This window comes from Bubalus bubalis, chromosome 1 (assembly GCF_019923935.1).
Source record: "Bubalus bubalis isolate 160015118507 breed Murrah chromosome 1, NDDB_SH_1, whole genome shotgun sequence".
Taxonomy (NCBI): domain Eukaryota; kingdom Metazoa; phylum Chordata; class Mammalia; order Artiodactyla; family Bovidae; genus Bubalus; species Bubalus bubalis.
Window position 1 is genome coordinate 8,064,329 of NC_059157.1, and position 11,357 is coordinate 8,075,685.

Consider the following 11,357-nt stretch of genomic DNA (forward strand, 5'->3'; position numbering starts at 1 on the left):
CATTTCCAAATTATGGATAGCTGGAAGACAGAAGAGGAGGGAAGAACAGAATTTGGGAGGGAAATTCAATTAAATGAAATGACCAGATCACAAACCTCAAAAGCACCAGCTGGACTGGCTGAGATCTTTCACGCTTTAGTAGCCTGCCCTTCAGACCCTGAGAACTGCTTATTCTTTCAGTTCTTATACTCCTCACTCCTACAACTCCAATGACCCAGCTTCCAAAACCACTCACAACCCTCCGTCCTCTCTTCTGCTGGGACCCGGCTGTTTTTTGTTTTTAGGCCATGGGCATCTCAGTAAAAGGGACTGCCATCCATCTTACGTGCCCAAGCCAGAAACTCAAGCTCGTGTGTGTGTGCGTGCACAGCCGTGTCTGACTGCCACCCCATGGACTGAAATCTACCAGGCTCCTCTGCCTATGAATTTTCTAGGCAGGAACACTGGGGTGCATTGCCATTTTCTACTCCACCTTGATTCTTCTCTTCTTCCTTTCCAACTAGCAGCAAGCCCTGGTGTTTCTACCTCTTTCATACTTATCCCCTGCCACCAGCTTAGACCAAAGGAACCATTCTCTTCCTTGCCTCTTAATTGGTCTGCTCACTTTCTCTGTTACCCCTTTCTGATACACAGTCACAATGACCTTTTAAATATGTTTATCACATCTCTCTGAGGCCTAAAATGACTCTATGGCTTCCCACTGCGCTACCATCCAGACCAACAACTTACAAGCCTTCCCCTCACTTCATGCCCTTCTCCCCTGGCTCACTGAGCTCTACCCACAGCCTCCTTTCGGTTCCCAGAAAAGACAGAACTCTACTGCCTGATCGCCTCAGTTAGCACCCATTCCCTGTACCGGAAATGCTCTCCCCACCATGCTTCCTTACTAGACCTTTTCCCATTCTTTGGTTAAATGTTCCCTTCTCAGACATTAGGCAGTGACCCTCTCCTCTACCCTTATTAGCCTTACAGCATTCTAATGTATTCAGATTCAAGCATCTTGGCACAATGTGATTTTATTTACATGTTTTTTGTTTGTCTTCCCCTTTCTAGAACAGCTGCTCTATGAAGATGTGCCAGCCTTACTCGCCGATTTAAAAAGAGAGCGAGCGAGCCATGAGATGACAACAGTTCGCCATCCACACGGACGAAAGGAGCAAGCCAAGGAGGAAAAACGTCCTTCAAACGGATTTTCCCAACAAAGCACCTGGGGACCGTTAGAATTATTACAGCAGCCAAGGCCTTAGTCTCGGCCTCCCGGGAAAACTGGGCCTGGCGTGTGTGCGGGTGCCCGCTTTTACTGTTGCGATCTCTTCCCCGAGCTCCTCAGAGCTCCGAATACCTAAAGAGGCAGGTACCGGGATGGAGAGGAGCCCAGCACGTTCTACACATCACTTCAACTGTGGCTCCCCTTTTAAAGAGACGAACCCAATTACCCGACCCCACCTCAGCTTTGCACCTGTCCTGCTTCAGGTTGGGCCAGCGGACCCAACAGAATCACCTAATTCTCCAACCTCAGCCGCACGGGAAGCATCGAAGGAGGCGGGATTGGTCCTGCGCTCCCACCCCTCTCCTCCCAGCTAGTTCCTTCCTTCCGGAAGCTCGGGGCCCCGCCCACTTCCGCAACGCCGGGCCTCAGCCAATGGCCTGCGTCCCAGGGAACGTTACCTCTGACCTCAGGGCTAATCAGAAACAGTAGGACGAACTCCTCGCGAGAGGTGAGGTTGAAGCTGCCTCCGCCATCTTGGAGATGGGAGACGGGCGATGGCTGTGGTCTTTCCGCTAATGCAAACAACAAAACGGGCACATTAGTGACTCCCGAGTGAGGCCCTCATCAGTCTGATTGTTGGCCAAAGCTACAGAAGAAGCGAGGGGGTCAAAGCAGAGCGCGGCGACACTGATAACAGCCTCAACTGCCTGCTGGGGCGGCAGAAGTGAGGTAACTGAGGACCGGAAGGATGGTACAGTCCTGTTCCGCCTACGGCTGCAAGAACCGATACGACAAGGATAAACCCGTTTCTTTTCACAAGTAAGGACCCCGCGTAGCTCGCGGGGCTGAGCCCTAGTGGGGACGCGGGGGGCGCGCGGCCGCGCTCGGGGGGGCGGAGCCAGGGGTGTTTCCGCGCGAGACCTGTGAGAGGGGCGGGGCCGGGCGCGGGCCTGCGCGAGACCCAGTGCTAAGGCCGCGCTCGGGGAGCGGAGCCAGGCGCGTTTCCGCGCGAGACCAGTGAGAGGGGCGGGGCCAGGCGGGGGCGTGCGCAAGACCCGGTACGAAGGGCGCGCTCGGGGGGCGGAGCCAGGCGCTTTTACACGCGAGACCTGTCAGAGGGGCGGGGCCGGGCGCGGGCCTGCACGAGACCCAGTGCGCAGGCCGCGCTCGGGGGCGGGGCCAGGCGCGTTTCCGCGCGAGACCTGTGAGAGGGGCGGGGCCGGAGAGTGGGTGTGTCCCCAAGCAGCAGCCTCGGGCCCGGGTTGCGCGTCCCCGGCGCGCGCCCCCGCGGCGGCCCGCCCTCACGCAGGCTGGCGCGCTTCTCCTGGTGGCGGGTTCGAAGCTCGCGGGCGCTGTATGGAAACCCCACTGGTTGTGAGGATGCCACACCCGGGCCGTGGAGAAGGCAGGTGGTAATAACTCTTAGAAGGGAAGTTGAAGCAGAAGCAGAGTCCCGCCTTTCCCACCCTGCTGGTCAGGCATCGGTGGAGGTGAGGACTCACCTTGCGGTGTCAGGGAGCATGTCTTGGTCTCAGCTTCTGGGACCCCACCGTTAAGGACGGCTGAACTCCGGAGAAAGCCTCAAGGACTGCCAAGATGCGCAGTGTAGCCCGGGCAGTGACAGTGCGTCTTGCGTGGTGAGGGGGGTCCTCAGGGTCAGGGTTAGCGCGCCCCCGCCCTCGGGCCTGCTTCTCCCGGACGCTGCTACGGCCAGAGTCCTAGAAGAAAGAAGCCTCTCTGAAAAGAGCCGCACAACGGAATGATAATGATGATCTGATGTCTGCACGATGTCATTTTCAATCGGCCAAATTCAATATTTACAAATTCTGTTACGTTTAAAGTGTCTTGCAAAAATTTCCTATTGTAAATGGATGATAGCTAACGGAGAATCGGTGGTAGATGATACAGATTGTTTGTAGGTGGTGGTTAAGTTGCTAACTAGTGTCCCACTCTTTGCAACCCCGTGGACCGTAGCGCGCCAGGCTTCCCTGCCCTTCACTGCCTTCCGGAGTTTTCTCAAACTGATGTCCTTCGAGTGGGTGATGCCAGTCAACCATCTTATCCACTGTCGCCCCCTTCTCCTATTTCCCGAAATCTTTCCCAGTATCAAGATCTTTTCCAGTGAGTCAGCTCTTCACATCATATGACCAAAGTATTGGAGCTTCAGCTTCAGCATCGTCCAATGAATATTGAGGGTTGATTTCCTTTATGATTAACCGGTTTCATCTCCTAGTCCAAGGGACTCTAAAGAGTCTTCTCCAACACCACAGTTCAAAAGCATCAATTCTTCAGCGCTCATCCTTCTTTATGGTCCAACTCTCACATCCACACATGACTGTTAGAAAAACCATAGGTTTGACTAGATGGACCTTTGTCTGCAAAGGGATGTCTCTGCTTTTTTATGTACTGTCCAGGTTTTGTCATTGCTTTTCTTCCAGGGAGCAAGCATCTATTTTTTTGCGCCTTTTAATTTCATGGCTGCAGTCACCATCTACAGTGATTTTGGAGCCCAGGAAAATAAAATCTGCCATGATTTCCTTTTTTTTTTTTTTCATCTATTTGCCATGAAATGATGGGACCAGATGCCATGATCTTAGTTTTTGAATGCTGTTTTAAATCAGCTTTTTCACTCTTTCACCTTCCTCAAGAGGCTCTTTAGTTTCTCTTCACTTTCTGCCATTAGGGTGGTATTGTCTGCATTATCTGAGGTTGATATTGCTCCCAGCAGTCTTGATCGCAGCTTGTGATTCATCCAGCCTGACATTTGGCATGATGTATTCTGTGTATAAGTCAAATAAGCAGGGTGACAATGTAAGTCCTTTTCCGGTTTTGAACCAGTTGTTTCATGCCCAGCTCTAACTGTTGCTTCTTGACCTGCATACAGGTTTCTCTGGCGGCAGGAAAGTTGGGTGGTCTGGTATTCCCATCTCTTTGAAAATTTTCCACAGTTTGTTGTGATCCACACATTTATAGGTAAATAATTACTAAAGCAAAATCTTAAATTTTGGGGGAGTGAGGACCTTCCATGTTTAATAGGGAATGTGGGTGCATTTTTATACGTTTGCTATGAGAACAAAAATCAGAGTGTGTAGGGTATAGAGAGGTCTCGAGAATGTTGATGTTTTTCCCCTTCCAAGAAACAGATAGAACACTTAACACTTCCTAATGTTGCCTCTTGATTTATTAGAATTTCTAAAAGCTAATGGGTGGACCTCCAGCACTTCCAAAGTGAAGGAACAGGTCTGGAGATGGTGACGCGATCACAGACTTTCAGCTCTCCCCTCCCCATTTTAATGATGTGGCTGAGGGAATCCAGACATAAGGAAAACCCTTCATTGGCACTGGTTAAGGATGACATTCACACGTTTCAGAATACTGAGTTTCTGCTCGGGGTTAAATAATTGATTTGACGGAAAGAAGGGCTAATCTGCATCTCATCCCTTATCTAAAAGAACAGTTTCGGGAAGGATCTTGACCTCAGAAATAAGCTGCATTGTAATCCTTGGTCAGGAGGCCCTGGGTGTTGAGTTTCCCAGTGGTTGCTGCTGTGTCTACTTCTAGAGGCACTTCCAGCAGGAACATTCTAGGAGTCTTTCTTTCTCAGCTTCTACATGGTAGTGGGAACAGATGTTTTGAGCAAAGAGAAGGGACTACCCTGAAGGTAGATTAGGGCTCCACGACCACAGCAGAGTCAGGTTCTAGCGTGTCTCACTTGGAAGAGAAGCTGTGGGACAGAGTCGAAACACTTTTTTTTGGCTTTTTTTCAATCCCCCCCAACTCACTGAATCTTTTACCTGGAAAAATAAAATCAAAATAAGTTTAAAAGCTTCGTATCTCTCTTTATCTGGGCCTAATGGATGTATTTCAGTCGATTAACAGTTAAATTAAAATGAATACTTTTTTTCCTTATCACGATTTGACTATAATTTGATTCACATTTGTCAAGATGATGCTCAAGAAAACAAAAAGCGTCTTTGTCTCAGTACATAGTTATAAACGTGCAGTTTTGTTTTACGGTACACAGAGGATCACTGGTAAAAAATAATAATAATACAAATTCACTCTATAGCATGTGTATTTTACCCAAAATTTTAGTGTCTTCAATATAAAAATTAAGCATTAAAAACTGAGATAGCTGGATGGTAGAGCTATACGGTTTACCCTTGTATATTAGACGTGTCTGTTTGTGAAGGTTATTTACCGCAAAGGAGGGAAAAACATCTCATGGGCCCTTGAACCTACCCTCCTATCACCTGCTCTGCCAGCTGCGTGCGTCTGTCCACGTGGCTGCCTTTTAATAAGTATGTTTTTGCATAATGTAAATACTAATGAGCCTGACCTATTTAGATTGTATACATCAATATATCTGACATTCTTATAACTGCTTTGTGATCAATAAGATTCCTATAAGAAATGCTGCTTTAAAAAAAAGAATACCATGCTAGGAGGGGTGACTTATTTTTCACACTAGTGATGCTCACTTCAGTTACAGGATTTTAAAACAAGTCCATTTTTTAAAAGTTTACTTTATCTAGGTATAGTTGATTTACAGCGTTTCGTTGGTTTCTGCCGTACACCAAAGTGATTCAGTTATATATAGGTCGGCATTTTTTTTCCATGTTCTTTTCCATTTGGGTTTATCTCAGGATTTTGACTACGGTTCGCTGTGCTACACGGTAGCACCCTGTTGTTTATCCCTTCTCTATATGTAACCCCAAACTCTCAGTCCCGCTCTTCCCCACTCCCCTCCCCCTTGGCAACCACAGTCCTGTTCTCTGTGTCCAAACAAGTACATCTGGAACAACTAGGGTGATAAGGGTACATCTGAAAAACTGTCAAAACAGGATTAGTGGGAGCAGGTGCATTAATCAAACTCCCGTGGCGTGTGAGCACCAATGGTTGTAAGCTAATTCTTTTCTAAGCAGGAACGCCTGGGTGTGCCTTTTTGTTTCTGAGTAAGGCTAGAAAATGGAATCGTTTCATCTTCTTAGGTTTCCTCTTACTCGACCCAGTCTTTGTAAGAAATGGGAGGCAGCTGTCAGAAGGAAAAACTTTAAGCCCACCAAGTACAGCAGCATCTGCTCGGAGCACTTTACCCCGGACTGCTTTAAGCGGGAGTGCAACAACAAGCTGCTGAAAGAGGATGCTGTCCCCACGATATTTCTGTGTACCGAGCCGCACGACAAGGTGAGGGGCGTGCAAAGTACTGGGCGGGTCTCTTTCCATAAAGTTAATGTGTTCAGTGGAAAATCTGGAAAAGCCACAGTAGTGGTAAGAATATAAATGTTACCTGGGTGGGGAGGGGAGAAAAAAAATAAAGAATATAAATGTTACCTGGAACCAATCCCTTGTAAATGACCCCTGTTCACAGCAAAATACTTTAAAAAATACAGAGTGTTTAGTAAAGTTAAATATTCTCACACTCAGCCTGGCTTTTAACTTACTTTAAGATCAGTCTGTATTCCTGCTTGTGTGTTTGTGCAGCCCACCAGGCTCCTCTGTCCATGGGATTCTGCAGCTGAGTACTGGAGTGGGTTGCCATTTCCTTTTCCAGGGGATCTTCCTGACCCAGGGATCGAACCCATACCTCTTAGGTCTCCTGCCTCGGCAAGCAGGCTCTTTACCACTAGTGCCACCTGGGAAGCCCCATGTTCCTGCTTATATGTTGATAAGTTTTGATTTTTCTGTATCGATGATAGTTAACTTTCAGAGTATTTTCCCCCTCAGTTTTCAGTGCTAGTGTTTAATTAGATCTGATTAATCATTTTGTCTTTTTTTGCATCCCATTTCTACTTCAGGTAAAAAAGGAAAATTAAAACTATTCTTTTCATTTTAGACTGTTTCTATGCCAAGGAGGCAGAACTAAGTCTAATATTCTTACATTGCACAGGTGCGGAATTTAGTCTGTTCTTTTAACCTGTTACTTTTAATAATGAAGCTCAAACACACTCTGCGTCTTTGTTCCAGAAGGAAGATCTCCTGGAGCCACAGGAACAGCCCCCGCCGCCTCCTTTAACGCCCCCCATTTCCCAGGTCGATGCTGCGATCGGGCTGCTCATGCCTCCTCTCCAGACCCCCGATAACCTCTCCGTGTTCTGTGACCACAACTACACCGTGGAGGACACCATGCACCAGCGGAAGAGGATCCACCAGCTGGAGCAGCAAGTGGAGAAGCTCCGGAAGAAGCTCAAGACCGCGCAGCAGCGGTGCCGCCGGCAGGAGCGGCAGCTGGAGAAGCTGAAGGAGGTGGTGCACTTCCAGAAGGAGAAGGACGGCGCCTCCGAGAGGGGCTACGTGATTCTCCCCAATGACTACTTCGAGATAGTCGAAGTCCCAGCGTGAAAACGTGAGATTTGTATTGGTTTTTCATGGGGCAATACCACCTACCCTCTTCTACCCTAGAGAGGAGTTTCATTTGAAAAGAGATTACACTTGATAACTTGTACAAAAGCAATTCAGAATATTTTTTTAAAAGAATAAATTAGATATATACTGTAAAACTGTAAATTTTTTGTTTGTAATTTCAGGGTTTTTACATTTTAGCAAAATATTTTAAAAGTGATAAACTAACCTCAGAGCTTCAGTGTAAGTTCGTTTCAGGATTGGGGATTTTTGTTTTTTAATTCAAGTATTTATAGACATGAAAATAAAAAGTAAAGAGAACAAGAACAGTGCAGTAAGGATGATTTAAGTTTCAAGTTAAAAAAATTTAGTGCAGTTTATTGAAAGAACTTAGTCACATTTTAAATCAGAAGCATAGGACATGATGTCTCAGAGTATATATATTTACACATTCTTATTTGTAAAGTCGACAGATTCATTTATCTTAATCCCTTATCAGAGTTAACTTGGCGAGTTGTGTCATTCCATACCTAATCATAATGGTTAAATGATGTTAGAGAAGGAATTTTTTTAGAGAGTGGGGCCCTTCCTTTCTCACCCCCACCCAGCATTATAGAATTAGAAGGGTGTCTCCAGTGGAAGACACACTCTCCAGTAAGCAGACTGGAGTGAGATGAGCAGCGGCCACTGGGGCTGACCCTGGGCTCGCCTTTTCTCTTCTGCTCTGAGGTCAGGGGCGTCCGGTCCCCACTGTGGGTGTGTGTGCACCCAGGTCTCTGCCTGTGTCGTGTGGGTAGAGTGTGACTTGTTGCATCAGGTGGGAATCTTGCTCTTGACGAATTGATTGTCAAGACGTCACACAAAAGAAAATTTCTTCACTTTTACCACAAGCGAGAAGTCACATCCTATTTACCTAAATGAGTGATTTGTATTCAGAGGCATCCTAATAGATAATGCTTATTTTACTCAAAATTGAGACTCAAATGCTGCGGTTTCTGTTCAGACTGTGAGTTGTGCTCTAACTTTGTGAGAAATTTTACCTAGGTTTGAAATGAAAACACTTCTGAGTAAACAAGCACTGCCATAGGAATTACCTGCTTAAATTTAGAATAACTGCTCCAACTATAATTATTTTGTATTTCAAAGTGCTGCACAGACCTTTGAAGGCAGTATTAAAGATTGGCAGTCATCAGTCCAGGAATGTCTTTTGTAGACCTGATTCTCAGTGTAGTTCACTGCCATCTTGCCAGTGCTTTGATTCATGGAGATATGATTTTTTTTTTTTTATGAACCAGTATTTCAAAAGTAGAAAATTATGACTACTTGAAATATTATCATCTGATAACACTTAGAACTAACTCTAAGGAATCAGAGGACTTTTTCTAGTTATTCATGGGTCTCATCACTGTTTTTGAAGCTACAAAATCTCTTAAGTAGTTTGTTTTTACATTTCATCTCTCTAGCAATTCCTGGAGGATATGTGGGTAAATATTTTACACAATATATATGTGAAAACTAAACTGTCATGGACATAAAAGAAATCTGTGTGTGTGTTTGTGTGTGTGTCCCCATGTCATCAGAACCAGGAATCCAACATTAACTCTGTAAGTGACCGTCATAATCACTTGGCATCTTAGCATTATGAACTAACCTGAAGCTACTTGTTTTCGTGGGACAGACATCCCTAATTGGAGAGAACTGAGCAACAGCATGTGTACCAACTATTTGCATTTAGATCACTTACTATGTTTAACACAGAATTTGAAGTACAGGTGCTTATTTCTGAATTTGAAATATAACGTTTGTTGAAATGTTTTAAAAATTCATTTTGTCTGTTGTAGTGTTTATGACATTGCCAAGAGAAAGAGAACGTTCAGGCTCAAATAGGTCCTGTTCAGTCACAGCGAAACGTGGTCAGAAACAGCAGGGCAAGGTCTCCGTCTGGAGCAAGCGGGGAGAAGACCCCTGTGAGTTTCATCGTAGTATGAAAGATGACATGTATTTTAGGCACAGAGAGTAACATCCTGAAGTTTCCATCTATGAATGATATAGTCTGGCAATGATAGAAGAAATAACTTTTTCCTGATTAGAACTGCTAGGAAAACTGTAGAATTTTAGAATTAGAAGGGAGCTAGAAATGACTGAACACTTGCGTCACCTCCAAACCCTGCAGAATCCCCTTGTGAAATATCCCTGACAACTGGATGTCTGTTCTCTGTATACCGTTGATGTGTAAGCAGTGCTGTTTAGATTCTCTGAAATGAGTTTCTGGAATAGAGTAGCATTTGTTGCCACTTTTAAAAATACTTGTTTATAACACAACTATAAACTTCACTTTGAACTGCTGCATAGTTTGAACTATCAAATTCCAAATTAAAGAAGTTTTAAAATTTTGTAAAATAAATGTTTATTGTGTGCCTGCTACATGTGCTAAAAATAATTCTGTCATTGCAGTTAAGAAACAGTGGTGTCTAAAGTTAACTAGCAAAACTTTTTACTTGGAAACCTAAATACATGAGATTTTCTCTTTTAACTATAATTTGTGTAATCCCTTTCTTAGAAGGTATAGCCATATGGTGAAGGCAGATGAAAGCTCCACTTGACATGGGTTTTGTTGTTGTTGTTTTAAAGATCGAAGTCCTATTTTCTGATCATCTTTAGTTATTTAAGAAATTGTGTACACACACATACTCCAAACCTATGGCTTTTATAAAGTCAGTCGTGACCCTTAATATATAAAAGTCCACTTGATCTATAGAAGGAAAACTTGCAGTTGTGTTCCACACTCTTAAAAGGCCAACCATGAATAGCATTTAAAGGAGAAAGAACAGTTTTGCCTGTTTGGTTATTACTCTTCTGGTATTGGGGACCATGTGAATCTGATACCACTGAATGAAGAGTATTGCTTTTGATATGGTAACCAATGTTTCTGGACATTATGTTTTCTATGATTGTGTATTAAAATATCAATACAGTCCTTGATGTGAAAGAAAAAATATCAAAGCAAACAGTGATTTGCACACAAGCAAAAAGAAGAAATGTAAGTTTGTCCTTAAAATAACAATAATTTGCTTGAAGTAATAATATTCTCTTTCAATTCCATGTCTTGATATATTATTTTTACCTTGGACATGGCTTTGTTTTACTCAGTTTTCTCCTGAAAAATATATTTTTTTAACTCTCAGAATCTTCAAAATTTTTATTCATTGCCAAATTCGTAGCAGTTTGAGTTTTAAGATGATCATAATTTCATTTTTTTAATGTCATAAGGGATAGGAATAAACTTTAATTTTTTAAACTATTTTTGGTGAGAGAAGCTACAGTATTAACGATAAGTAGGAAATGATTTTTGGAATGACTCCGTAAGGAGCTCTGACCTCCCCACCGTAGCTACCATAAGTGGAGAAAAACAACCATTTAACGTCTGCATGTCGTCCTAAGGGCGTACAGCACATCAACCTTCAGGAACGTTGAATCTCACAAGAAAGTCAAGACTGTGGCATTTGTGTCTCCTCTCCAACATGTTCCCAGTTGTGGCCTACAGTATGTGTCTCCCAGGAGGGGAGGCTGCCAGTATTTCTTAGGACCCTCTAGTGTATCAAAGGCTAAATAAACTCCAGGTGAGTACAGCCAAGAGATCAGGACTCCCCTCCTCCACCCAGCTCCCATTTACAGGATGGAGGCTCGACCCCAGGTCCCCAGGTGTAGCAGGCCAAGAATCCCGGGACCCTGATGCCCTTCCGAAGGGCAAAGTTTCCATGCCAGGATACGCAAGTCAAACTGAGCTCTACTCCTAACACAGGCA

The 11,357-nt window shown here is 44.6% G+C and overlaps 1 protein-coding gene across 1 annotated transcript; it reads left to right on the forward strand.

Moving 5' to 3' along the window:
* THAP1 (THAP domain containing 1) lies at positions 1 to 9,976 on the forward strand. The gene is made up of 3 exons (XM_006075720.3): positions 1 to 2,029; positions 6,202 to 6,397; positions 7,178 to 9,976. Exons 1-3 carry the CDS (start codon positions 1,959 to 1,961, stop codon positions 7,550 to 7,552), a joined length of 642 nt encoding a protein of 213 aa, XP_006075782.1. The 5' UTR covers positions 1 to 1,958; the 3' UTR covers positions 7,553 to 9,976.
* Positions 9,977 to 11,357: the final 1,381 nt, after the last annotated feature.

Coding starts and splice junctions, on each gene's coding strand:
- THAP1 (XM_006075720.3), top strand. CDS start 1,959: ATGGTACAGTCCTGTTCCGCCTACGGCTGCAAGAACCGATACGACAAG. Junction 2,030..6,201: donor AAACCCGTTTCTTTTCACAA/GTAAGGACCCCG, acceptor TCATCTTCTTAG/GTTTCCTCTTACTCGACCCA. Junction 6,398..7,177: donor GTACCGAGCCGCACGACAAG/GTGAGGGGCGTG, acceptor TCTTTGTTCCAG/AAGGAAGATCTCCTGGAGCC.